Below are 27,138 nucleotides of genomic sequence, written 5' to 3' on the forward strand. Positions count from 1 at the left end.
TGTTTTTATGGCTCAGTGCTGAAACTCAACCGAATTATACACAATAAATTGATGTGTGCATGCAAGTTTCTTTCTTTTTTTTTTTCCCATGTAATGCCGTATTTAATGCTACATTAATATAAGAAATTGGATGAACAGGTCTCAGCATTTTCCCTTTTTGACGTGGGGAGCTTCACTGATAACATTTTTAGCCACAGAAAAACAAGCAAAGAACCTATTAAAGGCTTGAAACACCCTCATGTGGCCCACGTCACATAGCGTCCCTCGAGACTCTCCCATTAACATTAAAACACTGAACAAATCAGCATTTTTGAGGACAACTTTGGAAACAGATCATCAACAAACACCAAAAACAAATCTATTCCTGTGTGAATTGTGCTGTCTGCCACAGTGAAACAATTACAAAGGTAGAAAGAGGAAGCGAAAAACTACAGATATGAGGTTTTTTTTTTTTGGACATGTGAAAGACACACTGACTCATTGCTCTGGCTACCTGCAGAATTAAATATGTTAATTCAAGTAATTATAAATCGGGAAAGCATATTTTGTTTGCGAACTTGGAGAGAAATGTCTGTTTTCCTGGAAGCTTCTAGTTTGGTGCACAGAAAATTACTGCAGAAGTGCATTGGCCTTAACAGGACATGTGCAGTATAGCTGATGGGTGGATGAGTTGAAAGTGTCTTTTGTTTGAGTGCAGTGTAGCTCCTCCCCAGCTCAGCATTTCTCTGAGTCAGGTGATGGTCAGCAGTGAAAATCGCTGCTTCGGCACAAAGCAGCACCACGACTGGCTACCTACCATCACACGACGGCTGCTGGCAAACCGAGCTCGAGCTGACTCACGATTACTCTGAACCCGGCCACTGTGCTTCATCATATCTGTTTACATTGCTGTCCAACTGTTGTCAGAGACAGCTCAGGCATGACTCAGGACTCGAAGCTGTGATAATAAGTTCTCTTTACAGTGTCAGCATCTTCGTAAATTTGTATTTTTTTTTTTTAAAAACAAAATTGTATTGATACTAACACTGCAAACAAACAATATAATTTAATTGACGCAAGCATATAAAAGAAACATTCAAACTACAAGTGTATGCACATGCTGTAAACTCAGCCTCCTGCAAAAACACAGACCTTAATGTTTGTTTAAGTACTAGGAACATAAGCTGTACTTTTATTTTGGACACATACGCTGCAGTGAAATGGGATCCGTCACAGAGTGGCCTTTGTGCGGTGGGAGACTCCTGCTTTGAGCCAGCGAAGTGGGGAGATACATGTTCACGCTGGGCTTTTCAATGACTCGCTGCTCAGCAAGGCCTCTTTGATGCCCAGAGTCTATTTGAATAGCATCTGCACATAGATTTGCATCCAATTTGTGTGCTGTGAGATCATCAGAAGTGCTGCGTCTTCTTATCAGCTTGCGTCATACTCAGACATTTGTCTGGATATAAACCTGCTTGTTCTTAGTCTCATCAAATATGTAAAATTCAGGAAGTAGATAGAAGGTATTTGCTGTTTTATGGATATCTTCAAAGTTTGCACTTTGTACATTTGAGGAAGAAGAAATAAAACTACATATTGTAAGATGTTTTTAGTTATTTATTTCTAGTGCATTCAAAAGCTGCAAAAGGGTTAGATGGTGATGCATCTTTCAGGAAAAGTGGTGCTCAAAGTGCGAAAATTTCAAACAAAATTGCTGAGTACAGCTTCAAGTCAAGTCAGTTTTATATAGCATATTTTAGCCAACCCGAAGTGCTTAACAGGCTCTCTTCCACAGCATGTCTTTATCCTGTCTTCCTTCTCTCACCCCAACCAGTCACAGCAGATGGCCGCCCCTCCCTGAGCCTGGTTCTGCCAGAGGTTTCTTCCTGTTAAAAGGGAGTTTTTCCTCCCCACTGTCGACATATGATTGTTGGGTTTTTCTCTGTATGTATTGTAGGGTGTACCTAAATATAATATAAAGCATCTTGGGGCGTTTGACTGTTGTTGTGATTTGGTGCTATATAAATAAAACTGAATTGAACGGATACCTTCATTCGCAATCCACGTCTCCAAGAACCCACAACACCGAACATGCACACACAGACAATATAGTAAAGATAATAACTTGAAAATTAGTCAGAATGTCAGAATAAAAATGTTAAATTCCAACTGTGGTAAATAAAAGAGGAATAGATCATATTTACAGTGACCAAACCGTGAGGGACCTCAGAGGTGACTTAAAGCAACTGAGACTAGGTACAGCTGATTTCAACAATTCTTGAAGAGGTTTTTTTTTATGAGGGAAGGCCGCCCAGATGCAATGACATCAAAGGCCTGATTGTCTTTAGTGAGGAGATGGCACAGAGAGAAACTGTTGGATTATTTAGAAACCATTTTCTTTCTGTCATAATACATCTGGCTAAAGATTAGCTTAACTGAGGTTGAATGCCATTTGATTTACCTCCCAACACGCCGTCACAGATAGATGCTTCCTTCTGTGCAGTGATGTGGTTGACAGTTGTAATTAGGGATGTCGCCAGAGCCTCTACTTATGGTAACTTTCCATACCAAAATTTTGAAAGTGCTGTGGGACTTCTTTCAATGCTATAGGTAGCGAGTAGGGTTGTCAGAGAAATTGATACTTGGACACTAATTGATAGTAAAGATTAAAATTGGAGTTGCAGCAGGTTTGACAGCATTGTTGCAGAATGGCAGCACAAACATGAACATGAGCACCAAAAACTCTGTGAAGTACCTTAAAGTTGACCTCACGCTTTTTATGGAGAATTTCGAGACCTCACTAAAGCTCTCGTTTCAACAAGTGTTGTCAGTCCTTTGTGTCTGTGATGTTACAAGATGGTGCTACATTAATAGGATAACACAATTATTTGTGTCTAAGAAGTGTTATGTTTCTCTTAAAGTCCCAGTTTGAAGCAGAGAAAAGTTTGTCACCATATTGTCATCAGCAATGACAATATGGTGCCAGAAGCACAGAAAATAAACAGAACTGCTGCTGCAAGAGCCACTGTAGTTCCAATCATTGCTAACCAAAATCTGCCTTAATTTCCTCAGTTTCTGCCCACGGTATTGAAAGCAGTGTCTATTCCTGGGTGTCGTATGGAGTTTGAAGTTTGAGCATCATGACAAATCCTCGTGTAATTTGGTAGAAATAAGAGTTTTGGAAAGAACTGAGCTGATTTCTATGGAAGCTGAAAGAAAATCTTTTTTTTTTTTTTTTGTCATTCGTAAGTCAAAATTTCAGGTTATTATCTCAGATGGTTGAGTTAGTAAGTCAAAATGTGGCTTCGATAGGGGGAAAAACATTTCAGTGGCTAAAAAGCTTTCGTAGATTTCTGCAATGTGACCTTGCTGGTAAGTTTTTGGTGCTTTGGACACTACAGAGGGAGTGCCACTGAGTTCCATTATATATGAAAAATGAGCCGATATCTCAAATACTGGGTAACTCCCACCAAAAAACAATCGAGATGCCTTAATGGAAAAACATGTTCCTTTAATTTTGGAGGCACGGTGGTGGAATGGTTGGCACCGTCACCTCACATCAACAAAGTCCTGAGTTCGAACCTAACCAGCTGGCTGAGGCCTTCCTGTGTGTTGCTCTAACCAGGTACTCTGGTTATCCCCCCCACCGTTCAACGGCATGCATGGGGTTTGGTTAGTTGGTCATTCTAAACTGGCTGTAGGTGTGAATGTGAGCGTGCATGGTGGTTTGTGTCTCTTGATAAACTGGCGATGTCACCATGGTATATCTCGCCTTTTGCGCTGTGAAAGCTGAGATGGGTTTCAGCTCAACCATGACCCTGAACCGGATAAGCAGAAGAAAATGGATGGATGTTCCTTTGAATTCATTTTGTGAGGATATACTTTTAACTGACTAAATGTTCTGGTGAAAATCTTTGAATCTACAAGGTAAGTGTATCTGCTGCATAAACTGTCTGCATCTAAAACATATTTTTATTAAATAACATCACTGTTGCATCCTTTAGAAATCTAAATCTGATGGGAAATTGATGCAGCATCTGTGTTATTATGACCTGAGCGAGATTACATGAACTTCAGGAGTGCAACAGATCATCTCTAAAAAGTTGCTGACATCCAGGGAGGAAGCCACGCACTGAACACAGATGCTTTTGTGGTCATAAACTTGTGTTGCGTGGGGAGAGTGTGTGTGTGGACTCTGTTTTTTAAGAGCCTCTGAGCAGCCGAGCTGTTTGTTTGCGGGTCTCCAGGCTTTTATGGTTGTCATAGCAACCGCCCAGTGTCGGGCACTCTGCAACATTTTCACAGACGAGCCGGTCTTTGTTAAATGAACACGCCGGAGGAAAGAGCTATCGCCACGCTTTGACTTTCTATTGTGACACGCACACACACACACATGAATATGCAGCAGGGCAGCTCTGGGCCACGAGAGAGTAAATATCAGTCGACCGGTCACAATGGCTGCTATTCTTTGTCAGTTGGCGCTTTTTGGCTCGTCCACAGCTTGGTCAGCACGCGCGGGAACAGTGAGGAGCGTGTACATGCATGTGTGCAAAGTGCCTCTGCCTGCACAGCATACAGTATCTCTCTGCACCAGCTGCACGCTGGCTATATGTGTTCCTGTGTCGCATGCTGGGTTTTTTTGCACTCTCTTTCTGAGGCACACTTGCCTCCTTGCATGTGTGCATGCTGAAGCAGCAGCCAAGGCAATAGTTAAATGTAATGGGATGACTTTGCTGAGTTGGCAGTTTGTAGTAACAGCCTGTTTGAGTGCCTGGTTGGATGGATGCTGCACCTGAGAGACTAGACTTTCACACGCCATCGCACGGCTGGACTGAAATGAGCTGTGTTAATCTACAGTACATGTTTTTGCAGATACTTCAGTGTCATGCATTATATTTGACATTTTTTAGATCTTTAGTCTGTAGTTTTATGCACACATCGTGCACATATTTCGTGGTATCTCGTGCACATATTTGAGTACCGCCTAACTGGACTGCAAAGCTTAGCAGATTGAGTACAGAAACGCTGGCAACAATTCTGAGATCATTTTCAAGTAAAACTTCATTATGATGCTTTTTGTCAGGGGAATATTTTCCAGTTTTTAGTTGGAGATTTTAGGACACCGTCCGTAGACAATAACCGCTCTTTTCAGCTGTTAAACATTTTATAGGCATAACAACTGGGCAGTTAATTGAAGGTGAGGGAGTTTCAGTTTTATTTGAATATTTGTCCAGAAGTTTTGTGATATTCGCTTAATTTTCAGTCTGGCTTTGTTGTGTTTGTCATCCACAAACTGTAGAGAGCTGTAATACAGGAAGTAACTGAGAGAACAAGAAAGTGAGAGTGAGTGGTTTAGTCATGCAGCTCTTAGGGGGACATACTAGGGAAACAACAGTGCTGGGATTATACCAGAGATTATACTATCACGATATTACAAGCACTATATGATATTATTGTGATTTTTAGCATTTTGTGGGATGCTGAGTGTTGCACTAACATGTTGAGATGTAAATTAAGATTGAGATTATGTCCTCAAAGTTAATCTTTGTTGATATACGATAAGATAAAGTTATCTCACTTCAGTTATTTTTCTTTTTTTACTGTCAAATGAGATTATTAAGCACATCAACCGTAAAATCTGCCGTAAAATGGAAGTCTGCTATCAGTCTGTGATTAATTGGGGCCAAGTTGGCAATTACATGCAATCGATTTCTAATGATACAGCAATTAACTCATAAACCATCAAGAATCACGTATCTGTTGCGGTCTACATAGACACAAATTCAGAGTTAACTGTTAAAATTGTTCTCTGCAACCTTCCTGTTCTATAGAAAAATAAACAGAATACAACTAGCTGGCAGTCATTCAGACTGATTGCAACATGCTGCCATGTCTGCATCTATAAATTAGACAGCAAGACCTTTTGCAGACCTTCAGCAATCTCTCTAAGAGTGGTTAAAATCACCAGAAAGCCACTATCTTTATTTATTTATTTGTTCATAGATGTAAGGAGGTTGCTCTATTATTATTATTTTTTTGTGTGTGTGTGACTGAGCCATTAGCTTGCTGTGAACAAGGAGGTAGCTTTGTCATGTCCAGCATTAGATGTTTTTTGCTCGGCTAATGTTATTTTAGGATGGTAGTGCAAGAGCTGAGCCCTCTTCTTCACAGCATTCCCAGATTATTATTATTTTTTATTCAATAAAATATTGGTGTCCTGTATCAATACAATATTGCCATGCAAATTATTGCGATAGCATGCTGTATTGATATTTCCTCCCACTCCGCTAGATTATACTGGTAAGTTTTGGTTCAGCCAACTGGACCAGTGGCTCACATGTGCCCTGCAGCCTCAGCCTTGGCCTGGTTCACAGTTTTCACTGCCAGAGAAGTGAGTGCTTAAATATCAGTGTGGGTAGTCAGGCTGCATCCTCTAGTGCGCTTTGAAGGAAGGAGACAGAGGGGGATGAATGATGACCTTTGACCCTCTCAGAACACTCCCTTTGCTCGTTGGCACTCCTGCCCTTCCTCTGTTAGGGAGAGAGAGCACTGTGACTACTAACAGAGAGAGAGAGAGAGGGGAGAGAGAGAGAGTAAAGCAGATGCCTTCCCTTCATCTCTCCTCCAGGTTCAGGAGTCAGAAAGGTCATATTGTTCATGTGCATGACTCACTCTGAGCAGGATGGATGGAGCAGCGGCTTTTATTACACACCCGTGCAGGGATGTTAGGAGCCTCTGTTTGGGTGTGTTTGTTTACCTGTCTGACTGACCGGTAGCATCAATGTTCCTAAGTACACGTGTGACATAAATAGATAGTAACAGCTTCATGTTACTGTTGGGAGTTCTGGTCACCGTATTCATTGCTTTTGGTGGATTTTAGTACAACAAACTGCATTAGGGCAGAAGAGATAACAGCTCAGTGATCAGATGTTGAAAGACAGTAAGACTAGACTCTGGGCCAGACTTTAAAAAACAAAAACATGTTCCCAGATCCAGGAGTTGAGCCCAGAAAGTGACAACACTGAACTCATTTCTGCTATGAAAGATGTTGTAGTAGCTCTGTTTGGCTTACACAGTGAGTTCAGTCAATCAGCTACTTCCTGACAAATGACTGAAACCCCTGCTTCATTCTTTAAAATGCATGCTTTGGTGAGACTTTAATTTTAGTGCGTGGTTTCCTCAGTTTACTCTGTGTTCCCTAAAAGGTCAGCAATGTCAAGACTGATTGCAAATCCATTGAATCATTCTAAAAGACTGCTAGAATTTTATAAATAGCTTTTTTAGTTGGTAAAATGATTAATGAAATGATGAAGCATTTTATATCCCAAAGGTCAGCTTGACTGTGACATCACACTGTTTTTGGTCATTGCGCAATGCTATAACTCAGGAACTGAAGGGTGGAGGGGTTGCAGCTATGTTTTATATGTGGTGCTCACCTATTGAATTCCTTTTTAAATTATTACTCTGAATTTTGAAAATATACATCCATGTAGGGCTGTTCGATATAACGATATATATCGGATGACGATATAAAAACGTCTATCATTTCATTTTACGCTATCGTTTGTTTCGTGGTGTCGCAAAATAAACGTTTACGGCAATATTTTTTCACCGTTTTGATGGTCACTGTAGTGGCTATATTCATTTCTTAAAGTTCTCTCTTTCTCTTATATTTAATATAACCACACTACGTACGGACAAGCGCCTGTTTTTATGGGTTGTCGTTAGCAACAACGACGGTAAAACCATCGCGTGTCCGCTTGTTTATTTTCCACATAAACCTTTCACAATAAAGCTCAAGATCCTGTTGAGACTTTTCAAAATAAACTGAATCACGTGAAAGAGTATGCAGAGTATTTACGGATGAGAAGCAAAAAAGAGCCGTCAGGTGCTAAAAAATAAACCTTTGACTCAAACGTTAGAACAGGCTTTTCCCCGCAGCACGCTGTGTAATAAATACAAAGAAAACGGCGGCCGTTACAACTTATGTCTAAAAATGTATAGTTTCATGCATCTGTTAAAACACTCGACTTCACCTACACGACGCCCAGCTGGAAACACTTCACACAAGTCGAGCTGCCCGAGATTCACAGAATTTACAGAAAATGTTACATTTTTGTGATTTATATCGTTATCAGGACGATAGATGTCTTATATCGGGATATGAGATTTTGGTCATATCGCACAGCCCTACATCCATGTAAACCTCATACAACTGCAACTTGGCTGGTGGTGAATGCCTACAATCTCCAACCATCCAACAGTTTTCATCTGCTTTTCCGAAGTAGGACAGCAACATTTTCCAGATCCTTCTGGGGAGTCCTGAGACACTCCTAGGCCAGGCAAGATCTAAAATCTCTCCAGTGAGTTATGGGTCTACCTGGGGTCCCCCCCCCCACCAGCTGGGCATGGTTTGAAAGGCTTAGAGATAGTAACTCTTGCTGGCTGTTCTTCATCGTCTCTGTCTGTGAACATATAACATAGTTATTCCTCTCTGTACCATCAGTTTCTTTTTTGTCTCCCCCTCAACTTCTGAGATGGGTTTTAAGCCTTCTTGCATGCCAGATGCATGGAGCCACAGCGCAGCAGTCTGCAGAGCATCCAGACAGCAGTTTGGCTCGTCCTGCAAGGCTCTTTTTCCCGCTATGCCTCCAAACTGAAGACGGCAGTAACATGAATCTTATCCGATCTGCTCTGCCAGACCTTTATTCTCAGTTCTGGGTTTTGGATGGAAGGATGTAACAAATAAATGAAGCCAATATCAGATTATGGCATTGTCAGAAATGCACAGGGAAGCATCAGCTGTGGTTTAACTTTAGCTTGGTTTTCATTCGCGTTTTGTGGCTTTTTGGCCACATAGAGGCTTCTCTTGGATGTGCTTTGGGCTCAGTTTATACCACAAGGCCCTGTGTTTTTGTCTCCTTGGACCTCAGTTTCCTCAACGGCATTGTCAGAGTTCACCAAATTTTAATTAAGCGTGAATTATTTGTACTGATATGCTTTGCATGTCTGAATCTACACATTTCTGTAATTTATTGGAAATAAAATTACAAACACAGCTACGATTAAGCTTTTTTCCTGTTTCCCATGAACGGGAAAATGAGGAACAACTCAGCCTTTTATCATTTACTGCTCACGTATTCTTGAGCAAGGCACTCCTCTCCTGCACAGCTGTTCCTCCGGGGTGCCATTTTAAATCAGAATGTGCTCTCTGTGAGCATGTCTGATTAAATGCAATGTCCTAATCCATCACACATCAGGAAATCATCTGGGGGTCTGAGGAGGAGGAAAGTGCTGTATGACTGTTAGCAGCTCAGTTTTCCTGGAACAAAAAACTCTCTCCATCAGCACTTTCCTGCCCCACGAGCCAGTGTGAAGTGAAGGTAGGAGAAATACTTAGGATAGAGATGACAGTTTTTACCTGCCTAGGATCTACAGAGGCCCATTTCCATGTCAGCTCATCCAGACAGTATTTATTCTCATTACTGCAGGAGCTGCAAGCAGCAGTACAATTTTTCATGTTGTGGATTTGATTATAAAACAGAAAAACTACTTCTTTTTTAACCATCTTTGTTAAACATTTTGGAGGAGATGCTGGAAAGATATTTTCCTAGACTCTATTTTTTTCATTGCAGTTTATCTGCCTGTTTCTGGGGTTTCGTGGGGACACGAGAGGCCCTGAGCTGGAGGCTGAGGCTTGAGAAACCGGTCGCAGTGTTGAAAACCGCCTTCCTGTGTCAAAGGCTCTGCCAGCACAGTCTGCCTTTCCTCTTTCGCCTAAACTCACCCTGCCTGTGTGTTTGGATATGGCAGGGGCTCGCACTCATGAGCTGGCTTGTTTCACTAAAAGGATTGTACTAATATGGAACTGGCAGAGAGGCAGGAAATCTTTTTTCTAAGTGAGGGTGATTAATGAAGTGGGAGAGAGGAGAGAGTGGGCAAAAAGGGGGAGGATGGGAGTAGAGGAAGAGGAGTGAGGGGAGGTGGTGGGTTTTTAAAGAAGAGGGAAATATGTGAGAGTTTTATACAGTGAGAAATGATTGTAGTTACTAATCATAGTGTATTAATCATAGTCACTGCTTCAAAGCCTGATTAATTCTTTAGTGCTTTTTAAAATAAAAACAACAGTGGCTTACTCACAGTCACCTTTTAATTGAGTAATGTCATATGTCAGGATGAGTCTGCTAAAACAAGTTAATCTGTGTCATCTATAATCAAGCTTCAGTCGAGCTGACCTTCATTAGATATTTAAAATTCCCAAATCAAGTCAAATTATATTGGTAGATTTTTTTCTTGTAAGTCTGTTAGGGATTTTTCTCCCATTTTGCAATATATGATCAGTATTATCATTTATTCCTGGTAGTTTGACAGGTTGAGGTTTACATATAAGTGAACCTATTAAATCCAAACAGCTTTGTAAAAAGCACTTTAAAGAAAGTATGGTTGAAACAAAAGAAAAAGCTCTTAAGTTTACAGAATTCTTTTATTTATTTGCTTATTTATTTATATAATACATTTTTCTTTTTGCCCCACTCCCTGCAGTTAAACTTGGTCAGTTTTATTCTTTTATTTATTCATCTGTATGTATTAACATTGCCCCAGATGTTCCCAGAAATGTCCAAACCCACAGAAATATGCATGTTTATTGACTTTAATAGTCCATTTTATTTTGGTTGCAGTGAGCTGTTTCATATCCTCTTTATGCATAACAGCCACCAAGCAAATGCAAACGGTAACAAAACAAAGTTTTACCAGTATATTAGCAGAATAACTTTAGCAAGAGTATCTGTGGGTAAGCAGTTGGCTTTGACAATCACAAATAAAAATTTCATGCAGTACATGTCTGTGAACTTCTATGTAACAGGTCTAGAGACTGGTTAGCAACCATCTGGCAAATGGTCACAAGGGAAAAGACTTGAGCTTAAGGAAGTACAACTCAAACCAGATATTAAGAATGTCTGCCTTCAAAGTAAAAGTTGCACCTTTTTAAATGTGTTGGTTACATTTAATTTAAAGGTGAATTTTCTCTGTTTCTGCTTCGTTAGCATCTGCCAAACCGACATCTGCCATGCAAACTACATGCAACCTGCAAGCCATCACAAGAAAGTTTTCAGTATAGCACTCTTTGCAACCAATTTCATAGTAGTAACTACTAGCAACCACCTTTCCCTAGTGACCAGGAGTTACCACGAGGTTACCGACCGGCCTTTAGGGCTGCATGAATAGTAATTACAGCTACTGCATACAGATTTTTCCCTTGCAACCAGTGGTTGCTAGATGGTTGCTCACTGATCTCTAGCTGTATTTTACTAAAACCTGAGTCAGATTTCTTTCATTGGTGCTGGTGGTTAACAAAATACCCAGTGACATAAATTATTATAGAGTGTTTATAACCACTGAGTACAGGTTATCCAGGTTGAGTATCCTGTGGTATTCAAGGGTCCTGAACTGTGGATTCGGTGGTTGCCATGGGACAAACATTGCATGCAATGATGCTCACTGGCAGACTTCCCCGAAGTTGATGTGGAGCAGATTTCTCCCACTCTTGACCCCTGTTGTTTTTACAGCCTGCCTCAGTTCTGGGAGGCTGAGACCAGACAGAGAAAGAGAGAGAGCAGAGAATGGGGGAGGCCTCCAATTTTTACGACCCTCCAGTTCCTCCCACAGACACATTCAGCCCTTCAGTCATGCTTTCACTTTGCTCTGTTACACGTTATGATGCTGAAGCTGAAACAGACTGCGTTAAACGGCAGTAATGAGAACGATTTTGCACTGGCAGGACTCTGGAGCAGACATGTCAACAGCTTACAGAGATTCACAGCACATACTGTACTGACACAAACTGTACAAGGACCAAACAGTTGCACATGGAGTGCAGAGGAATAGTACGAGACACGCCACACCGTGGATTCATATAATGAGCAGTTTTTAATTGCTTTAGGTGCTTCACAGCTGCATGAGTTTTTGGTCAGTTTGCTGTATTGATGTGGGCAACTCTGTCCTTTTGTTGCAGATCCAAAAACAATGACACAGTTTTTTTTTTTGTTTTCTTTTTAAATCAGTCCCTGCTTTTCAACAATCACACAGAGAGAAGTTGACGGTAGTAGAGACACAGAGTCTCAGTGAGCTACAGAGTTGAGATGATGGGTAAACATGGGCTTTCTTTAATATTGTTTTTTTTAAATAAATGTAAGTCTTGAAGTTTTAAGTATATTATATTGATGTCACATCATATTGTGCCTGATGATACTGTGTAAGGTTTTTTTTTTTTGACGATGCTACTCAACCTGCGTCCTCCTCAGGCTATAAATATATATGTGCTAAGCACAGGGAAAGCCCTTCAGCCTCACTCTTAGGTAACTCTCAGAGGTTTTTCTCTCTTAGCTCTTTAGGGAGTCCACCACGGCTATTAATTAAGTTGGGTTGGCAATCTTCTGCAAAGACGAGCTTGAGTCATATGGAAACTCATTGCACAGTTGTCACTTTCAATCCCAAGGAGGAGCAATGGGGAAAACGTGACCTTTCCACTCTGTAGCAGTCGGTGCTGGACAAGCAACTATAACCAAGAATCCTTCAAAGTGGATCTTAAATCTGGTCTTCCAGGATAAAGTGTTTTATTCCAGGAAAATAAATTATCATCCTAACAATTTATTGATGGAAAATTTGAAACAGATCAGATAGTATATCTTCATTTTTAACATTACAATAGAAAGACTTTTAGGTTGAGGACTGAACTGTGCTGGGTAATGTCGCTGGCAAGTCCCACAGATGCGGTGACCTCAAGTGGATCTTGGGTCAACAAAATGTGCACATTTCTTTTATTAACTTTCTTTTTTGTAAGATTAGACTGACTAGAGCTTTTCAGGTCAAAGCCATGCTTGGCTGTCTGCTCGTGCAGTAATCTGTCTCTCTGTGATCAGTGGAGCAGCAACTCTGAGCCCTGCCCTGCCAAGAGCCTCAGAACACCTGAAGGTGTCTGGGAGTGTAGTCCACAGCGCAGCCAGAGGGGGGTCATGTGAGGGTGCAGGTGGCTGCCAGCCTGGACTGTGTGCTGTTGCCAAACTCCACAGTGACCCAGAGACTTAGAGAAACTGCAGGAGGGCCGGCTAATTCCTGTCAGGAGGAGGCCTGTCGTCCAACCCGAAGCAGCCAAACTTGCCCTCCTTCCAAGACATTTAACAAGCTAACATTCCTTCTGGGAACTTTTAGTCGTTTTCACAACTGTGCTCTTTGCAGCTTCACTCTGAGTGTTTTCAACACTCTGGTCTTCATAAACCTGCACTAATCACGAGTTTTAGGTAAAAACTCATTTTATTCTGCTCAGAGCATACAAAACACTCCACTTTGTACTTCACACCATTTCCTGTCTTTTTTGCTCTCCTTTAACATGAAGCTGTTTGCAGGCGGTTAGCAAAATTTCCTGATATAATTTAGATCGTCTTTCTGTTATTTTGAAGGTGTTTCACAAAGAGGAGGGAACAAAAGAGCTGGCACTTGTCAAGAATGACATCTTAGACAAAAAAGAGACAGAACATTGTAAGAATCTGAACCTGCAGAGCCAGCAAACACTCTTATCTTAATACTTTGATTAAATTGCACAGTATTCACACAAGCTGCTGACAGCACAGCTCTGCCTCGACTGTTTAAAACATTTGGAAAGCCCCTAAAGGGACTATTGATTAGAATTATTTCAAATATCTTAGTGCCTGTTGGAGCTTGACTTAAATCATGAGTAGTATTGCTGGAAAGTAGTATCTTCTGGGTTCAGGGCGTGTGCCTGCTGTTTGCACATAAATCTTCAGTGCTGGTCTTTTTCCGTCAGTCCTGCCCTTAGGGATGAAACACCATATAATCTGTCTGTTTCCCTTCACATCTTCTACAGTATCTACAGAGTTTCCTCCAGTTTTTTTTCTTACTCCACCACACGCCATCAACCTCGCACACATCTTAAACCCAGCTCTTCCACACTGTAGTTTATTGATAGCCGTGTAAACCTCACGCGACTCCATTTTTAAGCGTGATCTCATCGCGGAAGTTCCACAAGTGCTTCGAACCAGATCGCCAATGACTTTTAAGTGGCTTTTGTTCCCCAGCAGTGGAAAGCAAGCCAGTGAAAGACAGTGTTGGCTTTCATAAACGCCTGGCTCTGCTCCTGCAGGTCCTCCTTCAGCTCTCTGGAGGAAACACAGTGTCTGATCTGCGCACAGTGGATGCAATTAACCCGGGAACTCATAAAAAGGCGTTTTGCAACAGGGTGCATAACGGGCCCAGTCCTCATGCCAGCTCCTGTTGGGCGGTTGAGGTCCTGCTCCAGATGGTTTCCATTAGCATGTTTGCATGCCAGCAATGCCAGACAATCCAAGGCTTGCTACACCTACTGTATGTATACAATGGTCCAGTGTGTGTGTTGAGTGAAGAAAATCCAGAAGTCAAGTTTGTCGGCACCACAGGAAAAGGTGAAAGTGTGGGAGCAGGGATTGCATCTGTCCATCAACAGATTTCCATTGATATGTAACTTTTAAAGGTCCCGATGTTGTGGTTTATTAGTCCTTGTAGGAGAACTTCCTTATCCCTCATAAACTGTAAACGGAGCTGGCAGTGTTTCAGTATTTTGTTCACAGATATCCTAACCAGAAATGATTTCCTGGCAGCTTTTCCCTGTGGATAGCAATGTTGGGCTAGACTGAAAAATGTCAGCATCTACTTCAAATTCTCAGAAAATGCACAAATTTTGTACAAACATTCGTAGTTCCCAAAAGATGAACTATGTTGATTCTCTTATTTTTTACCAAATTTGTGCCCTAAAGCTAACAGCATTCCTGTGAGCTGTTCTTTGTTTTACAGCTGATAATTCTGGTGCGCTACTGTACCCACATTGGTGTTATTTAATATGTCAGAGAAAGATTTAGTCCCATTATTTATGCCAAGTGCAATGAGCCAAAAATGCAGGATTTATGGCATTCACCATCCACTGTGCCCGTTACTCTTACAGCAAAAAGGTTACAGTTCAAGACACAACAACAGTGTGTACTTTGAAAGGGCAGTTGAGGTCTGAAAGGAGGAGGAAGTGGTGTGTGATCTGGAAGGCTGAGAAAATGCAAAAAAACCCCACTTAATTAAATAAATCTGCTAATCCAAATAATCTCCTGCTGATGATATTGTCACTGTTGCTTGATTTTTTTTGAACTAGTGCCAATATCATCAGATTGTAAAACTGAATAAGCCTGCAATACAATACAATGCAAACAAAGAAACTCTAGTTGCTTGATAAGTAAACTTGCCCCTTTAAGAACCTGGTTGGCTCATGTTTGGTGTATATTTTGCAGCACATTAAATACACACATGTGACGGTGTTTTTATCTGATTTCTTTCCCCATCATATAGACGTTTACAGCTTGGTGTAACTCTCACCTGAGGAAAGCAGGCACGCAGATTGAGAACATCGAAGAGGACTTCCGGGATGGACTGAAACTCATGCTGCTGCTGGAGGTCATCTCAGGTGAGGGAAAAAAGCTCCTTGCTTAACAAGATTACCTGAATGAAAACAGCACTTGTTGATTTTTAGCTACCAGAATTCCCCTTACAGGACTAGTCCAACAGTATGCTTGTATAAAATGTATTTCTGACAGCTAAATCATAGTGTAGATAACACTCTCGTGTTTGTTTGAACTAAAGAAACACAATTTTAACAGCTTTATCTTCTATAATGTGTCTGGTTATGAGAGGAATTTAAATTAAGGCCTTCATATTTGATTATGCAGATGGAAACCAGAGCTGTAGGTCAATTTGAAGGTGGAGTTCAGAATGAAGTATTAAAATAACATTACATTGTTTTTGTAAGATGTCATGTATTTTTGCTAATCAAAAAACATTTTTCTGTAATTGAAAATGTGTTTCTTGTCCAGGCGAACGCTTGGCCAAACCAGAAAGAGGCAAAATGAGAGTCCACAAGATTTCCAATGTTAACAAAGCCCTCGACTTTATCGCCAGCAAAGGAGTGAAGCTGGTTTCTATTGGAGCTGAAGGTGAGTGATGTCACATCAAACCAAAGGTCAGACAGTTTCCACAAAACCCAGAATGACCTTCTCTGTAGTTAGTTTGCATTTGTCACCTGTTGATTTTAATTAGGTCATCAGCCAAATCAATAGCTACTGTTCTGTTGTAAATAGTTATGTATAATGTGGCCTCCGGCCCTCCCTCTCGCTTTCTCACCCGTTACCATGGCAGTGGCACAGGCTGCTGTGCGGTTTAATGAGATCCTTATTGCCGAGTGCTCGGGCAGAGCTTGTGCTTTGCAGTGCATTTTCTGAGAGTGGATCTTAGGATCAGCAATCCCCTCTGGGGCTGAGGCTGCTCATTGTTCAGCACAAATAACTTGGGGATGTCCACCCTCTTCCCATCTGAGAGTAAACAAGTCTTTAGCAGAGTAAACACTCGACTTTCACTTTCTGTCTCTCTCACTCTCTCTGACTGTCTGCCCAGTCTTGGCCACATGCATAGTTTGCATACATGTGTTGCAACAAACAGGAAGTCTGTCAATGGCTGTAGATAATCTGAAAAAAATCATATACTGTCAGATATTTTTTGGCTTACTGTTTAGTTTAGAGTGAAAGTAAACAGATATTTTGCAGAGCTCCTCAAAACGCTGAAAGATGGCTTTAAAAACTACCCAGAATTACTAAAGATGGTGTGCTGATTTTGCTGTTAACAGTTTAACATTTATGTTCCTGAACACATACTGCAATCCCTATGAAATCTGCTTACAAATGAAGTTTTCGGTTCTTGAGTTGGAAACAGGTATTTCTATATATCGTCCAAGGGTGGGGGGAAATACAGACCTCAAGGGTTGGTTTTAGATCTCACCCTGGGTCAATACACCTGAATCAAATGATTAGATCATTACCAGGCCTCTGGAGAACTTCAAGACATGTTGAGGAGGTAATTTAGCTATTTAAATCAGCTGTGATGGATCAAGGACACATCCAAAACCTGCAGGACACCGGCCATTAAGGCCTGGAGTCCCCTACCCCTGATATAGTCAGTGGCTATAAATGTGTATCCCCCAGCCTTTTGGCAAGTGGTTGCTGGGTAAGATCAGCTTCACCCAAAAATCTCCTTTTTTCCTGGAAACGTGAAAAAATGGGACAGAGAAAAGGAAATTGGAAAATTCAACTTCATAGTAAAAGGTTTGCCTTACTGTTGCAATCAACAGGTTTCAAAAGGGGAAACTTTTACTTTGAAGGTGTATGTTCTCTGTTTCTGCGGTAAACTACTGGTGACGACCTGCTAGCAACAAAGAAATCCCAAGGAGGAGTGCAGCACCATATATCTCTTTGGGTCCTGTAGCAACCTCCAGCAGCCACTCACCTATCAGTGGGATTTTTTTCTGGTTGCCATATGGTTGCTGACTGGTCTTTAGGGCTGTGTGACTGAGGCCTAATGCAGTCAACTCAGCCACACAGCTCTGCCTATGATAACAGAAGTCCCACAAACCTGCATGTGCAAAGTGAGGTTAATCTTAAAGTGAGACAAGTGAAAATTTCTTCATTAAGGAACAATTGAAGGTAAATACAGGAATAAGGAATAATTTTAACTGTAAAAAGCACTCTAGCAGAGTCTGTTCTACTGAAAATAAACAAAACTAAAGCCTTAGAATTTAAGGTTGATAGATTCTCCTTCAATTTATAACTGTATTGACTAAATATGTATTATATGTTTTAATGTTTTTGTGAAGTGTCCCTTTAATGAATATGATCCCTTGGACGGTGGCTAAGACGGGCATTACTGTCCCTCCCCAATGCCTCCCTTCCTTAATAAGGTTAACCTCTGACCAGTCTTAACGCCTGCTGTTCAGAATCTCTAGTCTTTCCATCATAAGCCGGTCTCTGTCAGCGTCGTGCACAAATCTTGCAAAGAACTCCTTAGCTTGAGAAGGTTTTAATGACAAAAGCTGAGCTGCAACGCAAAATCTGACAAAGTCACAATTGTGCTTCATCTGCGTAAACATGGATTAAATGAAAAATTGATTTAACATATTTTTAATTCACAAGCTGTATAAATGTCAACTTTTTAAGTGGCTTATAGTATTATTTTATTTTAAAATATAGCAACTGAATAAGATTTTAGGTGATTTTTGCAATTAGGGGGAATAATTAGTTACTCTGGTCCACCCCACATGAGCTCAAACTTGTGGGGTAGATGAGTTTGACAGACCTGATCTGCAATGTCTAAACTATAAAAAAAAAACTGGTTGTGTCATTTTTCCTTAGCTTGAGAGATATCAGTTATGTGTTCAATGAGACCAGCAGTAGGAAAGTCAAAAATATTTGATTACAAACAAAGAACACCAGCGAATAATCACAACTGAGACAGGGCAGGTGCATTTTAAATTTAAATTAATTGAAATAACTTGAAATTAACTAGAGATTTTTTTTCTGCCCAGAGTAATAGTATAAAAACTCCTAAGCCAGACCAACATTCCAGACAGATTATCCGCCTGGAATCCCCTCCTGGTCCTGCCGCTCTGCTAGCTGTGTTGGTGGGAAGTGACTAGTCGAAGGCTCAGGTCTTTGCGACTCCTCAGGGGGTTTGTTGTGGGTGAGGGATAAAAGACGGGGGGATGCAGTTTCAAATGGAATTAGAAGGATTTTTGTTCTTCCCCTGGTGGATCAGTCATGTTCATTAGAGCTAATCTCAACATGTATCTGCATGTGTCAGCCTGAAGCACCGAGCTTGACTTTTTTCTGCCTCCTAATTCAATCGCGGGCGTCTTTCGCACCGCGTTACACGCAGAGACATCTGACTGGCATCTCGCAGTCTGAGTTTGTCACAGTCGAGCGGCCGTGCTCCAAGCCTTATTGGATTAGAGGCAGAAACAAATAATTATTGAAGGCGGGCAAACAGGGTGACCTGTTGGAGGGGATTTTCATTATCGACAACACAGAGAGGGCTGGACACAGGCAGTTCGTTCACAGCCTTCAGCTGCCGGCACACAGCTGATTGACAGCTTAACAGGTCTTGGCTCAAATCACTGAATCATCACATGTTTCATTCATAAAGGCTTTGCTGCACACATAAGGGAAATCATTAAAGTGGAGTTGAGTGTTTAGTTGACCTCTTGGTTATCTTGTTGTCTAATCTAAGCATCGAGATTAAAAGATTTTGAACACTGATATCTCAGCAAGTAGCTGTTTTACTAAATAGGGATCAAAATATAGTGGAGTTCTTAGCAGCAAATGAGATCAGCCTCCCTGCGCGTGAGCTGTAACCTGAGCGTCTCCACTCTCTGTTTTGGTAGCTGGTTTGTGTGCAAGTGCATGTTAGGTTATGTGAGTCTGTTAAACTGCTGGCCTCACAAGCATTCACTCAGTAGTTTAAGTATAAGAAACTACTCAAAGTTGGGATGTTGGTGCCTTAGGATGACATCCAATTGTTGTGCTGTATTTTTAGCATCTTTAAAATATGATAATTTTAATGGAAATGTTTTCCAAACACCCAAAATACATATAAGTTTTGTTGCAATAACATTTACAGTAAATGCCTGTATCTATACAACACAGAATAGCAATATAGTCTTTTAAAAGCTATTATAAGTAATCTTAACATCTAATATTACTGTACAAGTCTCACAGAGCAATATGATGGGTTTTTTTTGTTTGTTTGTTTTTAAACGTGTCTGCGTTCCTGAGAGTTTCTTCTTCTATTTTTTTTTCCCCCCTGTTGAAGGAGTTTTATTGAGTGTTTTTAATCCACATCAAGGGACTAAGAATAGGTGCAGTCTGTAAAGCCTGATGTGGCAAAGTTTCAAAGTTTATGGCAATCCATTAAATAGATGAAACCAAAGGGCTTTGCCTTCTCCTTAGAGCCATGGACAAAATTGTCAGCTTTTAAACCTAAAAATTTAGTTTTTCTTTGCTTGAAAACCACCAAACAAGCCAGATGTGAGAAAAATATATTATACTATAAGTGCCTGCTGAATGCATCAGTCCTGAAATGTTACTGGTTTTCCCTCTTACAGAGATCGTAGATGGCAACGCCAAGATGACCCTGGGAATGATCTGGACCATTATCCTCCGCTTTGCCATTCAAGACATTTCTGTGGAAGGTAGCATTGTGTGTGTGTGTGTGTGTGTGGTTGTGTTTGTGGGAACATTTCCACACGCGTCTTATTCATTTGGTTTATTGAAAAGAAGCCTAGCTCACTGTCTTCATTTGCAATTGAAAACACTTTTCATTGACACAGTGTCTCAGTGTTAAGACCTTTGCACTGAGCTTAAAAAAGCTTCTTTTTTTTTCTTTTCAAGGTGGAAACGTTTGCGATGTGGTCCTGCCCATGGTTAACGTATATAATGCATTTACAGGATAATCCAATTTAAACGCCAGACGTTTGTAAAGTTTGCTTTGTGCGGCATTTCCACACTGTGTTTATTAGTGAACTTTGCTTTACTGGTTTGCTAAAAGAGGATGTTTGACACCATTTGGTATTGACTGGAAATAGGAAAGCATGAAACCTCCAAGCAGTCACACATGCTTTCCATTCTCTTCACCTCCACTTAATCCAGCACTAAACAGGGATTAGTGGAGAGTCGGTCAAAGTAAAAGCCCGAGAGTTCCTCCAACTTCACAATGATCCCTTCTCTCCAACCACAGAGACATCTGCCAAAGAGGGCCTCCTGCTGTGGTGCCAGAGGAAGACTGCGCCATACAAGAATGTTAACATCCAAAACTTTCACATCAGGTACGAGGCTGGAGAGGAGCACAAATTAAGCCACACAGATGGTTGTTTTACTCACATGCTAAGCTGCAGTTGCAGTTAATCACATGAGATTGTGGAACCATAAACATAACTATCGGAGGCTCAAAATTTGATGTCAAACAGGGAAAATTAGACTAAAGAATGTGTACGAGCAGGGGTGCCTTCACCTCAGCTAAAAACAGTTTTAGCTTAACCTCAGTGGAAAAATTTACCTTTTGTGCATTTTTGCTTTTGGCTCTTCGTTGTTCTAATGCTCATTTATAAGCAAACCTTAAAATAAGATGAGGGGAAAAAGGAAAACAGCCCAGTTTGTTGCTTAGTGTTGGAAATATTTCTGACAATCAGGAGATACAGTAAGCAGATATTACCTGAGCAAAAGTTCAGAGCTGGATTACAGGAGGATGGTTAAATATCGTCCCGTCCACTCTGGCTTATGTTACCTTTGTCTTTGTTGTTCGTCTTTGTTTTGGAAACTCTGGGAAAAACAAATCTTTGCAAACGCACAAATCTCATCATGGGCGGACGATGAAACGCTTAAGCACCTGAGGCATGTTGTTGCTCGACTGGCAGGTGCACACACACATAAACAGAAGTGTATTTGTGTCACCTTGTGATCTAGATCTCTTCTAACACTATGAACTATGAATAACCTTAATGCAACACAGATTCTTAGGTTGCGTCCCAGCTGTGAGACAACCTGTTAGAGATTTTTTTTTTTTTAAATCTCTGACAGGATGCTTCATCATGTGTTTAAATTCTGTATTTGGGTTTAGTCTTTGTTCGTGTTCGAGGACTTGCACTTTCAGGTATCCTGTTGCAACCATTTGTTGCCACCTATGCCAAAAAAATTAAAGCATAAGCCTCTTTCAGTGAAGTGTTTTTAAATTTTGGAAGTCCCCTTACTGACACATGATACTTTCCTACTGGTAAGCTTTTTATGCATGAATCCTTCTCCAAATATCGGCAAAGGGCACTGCTTCAGTTAAAATGTGGTTTTCAGCTTGGCTGTTTCAGTGAGGTCTTTATGTGGAGTTAATTTTTTAAAACACCCGAATTACACAAACACATAATTTCATAAATAGCTCAGACTCGATGCAGATGAGAGCTGTTGCCTCAGACAGCGTTGATAGGTAACAGATCAGACTTGAAATAGCAGAGTGCACACCCTTAACCAGGAACAGACAGTAGACATCCTCGTAAAGTATACTGTGAAACGCAGGAAGTGGAAGTAATTATCCATAGACATGTTGCATGCAAATAATTAATCAAATTACAGCGACTAGCTGTAAGTTCTGAATGTGAAAATACAAGTGAGGATGCTACCCAGGCATCCCTATTTCAGGCCTGGCTGGGCCTGGATCCATGACACAGAATGCCTCCATGTATGTTGAATTATTGAAAGAAGACCTCTGTGATCCTCAGATGTGGATGAAAGCTGAGATGAGAAGGTGGAGATGAGGTCATTTCAGGAGAATGGGATTGCCAGAGCAGAGTCCCGATCTTTGATGTGGTCTCACTGTGAGAGATGATAGCAGGGCTTTTGAGATGGAAGAGGAGGGAAGAGTACAGAGTTTGCTTTTTCTCTCTGAACGCTCACATACTGCTGCTTCAGGTATAAGAAGCAATGAGCACCCTTGTAAAAACTCCTGTTGTGCGTTGCAGGCACTTTTTTATGGCGAATAATACATTAAGCATCCCATCTCACTAATTTGTTGTTTGGAGCCAGAAAGCACTAATAAACCTTCTCCAGCTTCCCCAGATTGATGATATTGTGAGGCTCCATCTCATCGTGCTGCATTTAGACCGACTGGTTTCAGCACCAAGGGCACCAATCAATGAGCCACAGAAGGCCAAGCTAGAAATATATTTCAGAGAAACAAAATCACGATCAAAATCAGATTTAGCTGCTATGCCTTGTATGGATTTTACAACCTGGGATCCAAAAATAATAGGATGCAATGACTTGGAAATAATTTCAAATCTAATATCTAATCTTAAAATCGCAAAATATCCACATGGTCGGCTTTTCTCCACATATTGGAGATACGAAAGGCTGGAAAGTAGTGAAATATAAATAAGAGCAAAACAAAACAATTGACAATAGCTCAGTAATATGATACGGAATTATTTCTCAGATTACATCACAGTGCATGATAGTTTTAAATGATTGAGAATTATTTGTATACAAAGGCCTTCTTTGTGCTTAGGCTTACTTAGGTTGAAGGCAATGACGGTTTCCTTTATAAAGCACATTTTATTACACACAATCCTGATGTGCTGAACACAGAGGATTAAAGTCCTGTTTAGGTTAACGGTGCCTTAAGGCAGTGAAAACGGCAAAATATAATAAAACAAAAGAAAACCAAATAAAACAACACAAAAAAACACCTGTGGAGTGTAAGCATGTGTGATCAAAGTTTGAAATTCCTTTTGAAAATCATAGACACCCCATGTTCTGGGTAAAAGAGGATCTGGCCATCTGGTGTCTTATGAACACATGGTTACATTACCAGCATCTGGATGATATGGGAGTATATTAGTGCATATAACATGTTGATCATCAAATGGCCAAATGTTAGCATTATTGCCAGTCTCATCAAAAGGGAAAGCATAGGCAGAGAATATCTGCATGAAGATTGTTGTGCTGCATCGTTTAAATATGACAAAATGCAGTAAATGCTGAAGATGAATTATAAATAACTTTATATGAGTCACTAAAACCTGGCATTCTATTGTATTTGTGCAGAAGAGAGCCAGTTGGTTTCTGCATACAATAAAAAGCGAACCACGTAACATCTGTTAGTGAGTCGCAGTGAGATCGCTTGCCAAGACAATTGCTCTGGAAAATGAAAGAAAACCAGTACCAAGATATCATGTCTGTTGAGTGTACAAAAGTGTCTGAGCAGGAATATCTTTTTCTTTGAATGTGTTCCAGGCTCTGGCGCTCAAATTCCAACAGATATCAGAGTTTTAAACAGTTTCTCTTTTGAAAAGCACCAAAAGCCCCACCTTGGGTCCCGAACACACGTTGAACATCTGTCTCGTCTTAGTATGTCTTATTTTTTATTCTGCAACAAAAGCACAAAGGAAAATTTCATGGCAAAGGATAAAAAACATTGAATTTCTTAAGAGCTATTGTTTGAGCACGTTTGGTGCAGAAGATAACAGTAAAATGGCACGTGGTGTTGGAATGATTCGGGGTTGACACAGAGCTGATTAAGGAGGACAGACTGATGGGGATGGTCTTGATTAAAGTTAAATTCCTGCCATTTTTCCTGATCACTCTTTCTCTGCCTCGTTCTCTCAGCTGGAAAGATGGTTTGGGGTTCTGCGCGCTCATTCATCGACACCGTCCAGAGCTCATTGACTATGGAAAATTGCGCAAGGTGAGTGTGCTGCTCAAAGGCAATGGAAACCCCGAACTGGAGCTGTAGACAGGAGTCACTGCGTTTCAGATGCCTCAAATAAACTCTGAAAATAAGACAAGGAAGTAACATGATTGTCTTCTGACCAATTAACGAGAAACTCTAGCTGTACCTTCTTCTGTAGTGGTTGCCAGCCCCTGTAGCTAACTTTAATTACCATGCTTATATCTCCAATGATGATGTTAACTATTTCTATGGTGCAGTTAAAAGCAATGTAAAAGTCTTGATGATCTGCTGGTTGTTCCTGTTGCCAGGACGACCCCATGACCAACCTGAACACAGCCTTCGACGTGGCAGAGAAGTACCTGGACATCCCCAAGATGCTGGACGCAGAAGGTGAGCAGGCAGGGAGTCAAACTGTAAAATCACGTCACGAAGAGCAGATTTCTTGCCTCTCTTTGTTTAAAAGCAAAAATCTGCTCTCTTAGATTTCCTCTTCAGAAATCTGAAAGCTCTTTGAAGACCTCGGTGTCACCTTAACTCGATCTTTGTATTATTGCATCACTTTATTTCAAGTTTCAACCACTCTAACTGCTTTAGTGTTTACAGCTGTGAGAGTTACTGTGCCTTCAGAAAGAGTGGAGGAATGCAAAAAATACCACTTTTTCTGTCTATTTGTTGAATTTTTTTTGGTAATGACATTCTGCTTTGACTTTAAATGACCAACTTTTCAACAAGTGCGCGTTATCCTGATTCCTGAGAGGGTATATTTTGGCCTTAGCATTCACTTGTGCAGCTGTGCAAACAATGGGAGACTATTTTCTACTAAATGTAAATATTCAGTTCTTTCTCTACAAATAAATTAAGCCTTACTGACGTCATCCTGTATCTTCAAGTATGGTTTGCTCACCAAGTAGTTTTTAGATTTGAAAACTGGAGGTTTTCTGTTAAGAGATGTAGCTAAAGCCCATAAGCGCATCTGGTCCATACCACTGATTTTGTTTTCGTTCTAAATATTATTTATGTGATGAGTTTTGTTTCCTGTTTCTTCATTTAACTGTTCTGTGTTTAACAACCTCAACCTCCTCCCACTCAACCCTAACCTCCATCCCCTCCCTGACGTCCTCTCTTCCCCACAGACATTGTGGGCACTGCCCGTCCGGACGAGAAGGCAATCATGACCTACGTCTCTAGCTTCTACCACGCCTTCTCAGGCGCTCAGAAGGTATCCTGGATGCAGCGTCTCCTTCCTCCTCCTTCTCCTCTTTGCCTCACTCCCCTCTTTCCCTTTTTTCCACCTCCACGTGTTTCTCCTAACAGTATCCTTCTCTCTGCAGTGCACAACGCCCCCTGCAGGGGACGTCTTCTTTACTTTCCGCATGGTTCACACTACCAAATGCATGATGGGACAAAAACACGCTGTTCTTAAAGGCAGCGAGTGCAAGTGTGTCTCCAGTCTACCTTGTTGTAATGGCACTGCAGGCTAGCGGAGCCACCCCTCATTAGGGTTTCATGGTGCTGAGCAAAAGCAGAGTGGGAAGTGTGGCGACATTTATCTGATCGGAGTGATGGTGATTGGCTGTGATAACAGCAATGGCTTGACACAAATTAGCCTGAAGTGTATTACAGAAGGGGATATGTGACTGTTTAATTGGACGATTATGTTCAGCCCTCGGAGTGACAGCTTAAATTGAGAGTGAAGGAATGAATACAATTAAAACTGGTGCTTCGTAGTCAAGCAGGAGGCTGGATATGTGGCAGCTGGTTACACACAGGAGTCCATTTCCCTGTTTCTTTACAGGAAAGAAGTGCTACTTTGGAGTTTCTCAGTGGGATAACGAATTCCTGTCTGTTAGTTTGACAACAGCGTACATAGAAATACAACAGGAAATGTGAGACTGTGCTGCACCTCTGCAGCATCATGAGGCACAAGTTATATAAGAGCCAGGTTCATCTAAGAGGCCCAGCAGTGGAGAGAGCACTTCATCACAGCTGTGTTTAAGCAACGTGCACTAAAAACGTCTGTGTTTATAAGTGGAGAGAGTGGTGTGCCTCATTGAGAGAAGTTAAACTACAGCTGGACTCTGGATTGCATCATAGATAAGGAGGTGTGGGATGACATACAGCTGGCTCTCAATGCAACAAAATGAAAAGTTAAAACACTCAAGAAACCATTACTCCTTATAAAATGAATGTGTTTTCACTTCATGCTTCCACCTCCCACTTTGAATCAAGGCAAGCATCTCACTTTTCACGAGAAAAATTAAGAATCGCTAATAACAAGCTAACTTGAAGACCAACTGCAGGTAAACTGGAGATAACTTGTCACTGCACCCCCTGCTGGCCTTTTTTTGTCTCTGCACACTTTTACACTGGTGCCTTTTTCTCTTCCCTGTCCTCTCTCCTTTTCCTCTGTTCCCTTGGCAGATATCATTAGCACCTTGAGGCCAGATGAGAAGGCCGTCATGACTTATGTGTCGTGTTATTACCACGCATTCTCAGGCAAACAGAAGGTGAGAAATAAAACATAATAAAAAGTAAAAAAAAAAAAAAAAATCACAAAATACCTGCTGTACTGGTTGGCAGTATTTTTTTTGTCTTAGTTCTCTGAAGCTTTTTAGCATTTTTTTTTAGCTCATTGTTTGGGTTATACAGTTCCATGTTTCCATTCACTTACACCTCCCTCATAGCAATGCATCATTGGTCCAGCTTCAGACAGCAGACAGAAACAATAAGAGTTTACGTATTTAACATAATGGAGCATTCAGTAGCTAACAGGAAGTCTGTGGAGATGAAAAATAGAGCTAAAAGCAGGGTCTATGTTTTGAATTCGTATGTAAAGTGTCACGTTTCCTACTACAATAACATAAGTTTCTAAAGAGCATTTTCTCTTGTCCTGCAGTAAAGGCAGGGCACCCAGAGTTCTTCCTCTCTGCACAGCAAATCCTGATTATAGACTAGGTGGGAGTAGGATATCTGGTTGCTCTGACTTCATATTAAAACATTAAGCAATCCAAGAAACACACACATATTTGCATT

At 40.9% G+C, this 27,138-nt stretch overlaps 1 protein-coding gene across 5 annotated transcripts in view; it reads left to right on the top strand.

Annotated features, from left to right (window-relative positions):
- The window catches only part of actn1 (actinin, alpha 1), a 56,427-nt gene that overhangs the window by 11,166 nt on the left and 18,123 nt on the right, over nucleotides 1-27,138 (top strand). For 3 of the 5 annotated variants that reach the window (XM_026151354.2, XM_026151349.2, XM_026151351.2), the window contains exons 2-8: nucleotides 15,364-15,478; nucleotides 15,885-16,004; nucleotides 19,997-20,083; nucleotides 20,629-20,716; nucleotides 24,042-24,120; nucleotides 24,414-24,495; nucleotides 25,239-25,324. In XM_026151354.2, the coding sequence (XP_026007139.1) occupies nucleotides 15,364-15,478; nucleotides 15,885-16,004; nucleotides 19,997-20,083; nucleotides 20,629-20,716; nucleotides 24,042-24,120; nucleotides 24,414-24,495; nucleotides 25,239-25,324 (657 nt within the window). Of the gene's footprint in view, nucleotides 1-15,363; nucleotides 15,479-15,884; nucleotides 16,005-19,996; nucleotides 20,084-20,628; nucleotides 20,717-24,041; nucleotides 24,121-24,413; nucleotides 24,496-25,238; nucleotides 25,325-26,526; nucleotides 26,613-27,138 lie in introns of all 5 variants that reach the window. The other 2 variants (XM_080293964.1, XM_026151352.2) reach the window with 1 other exon arrangement.

This window comes from Astatotilapia calliptera, chromosome 19, assembly GCF_964374335.1.
Source record: "Astatotilapia calliptera chromosome 19, fAstCal68.1, whole genome shotgun sequence".
NCBI lineage: Eukaryota > Metazoa > Chordata > Actinopteri > Cichliformes > Cichlidae > Astatotilapia > Astatotilapia calliptera.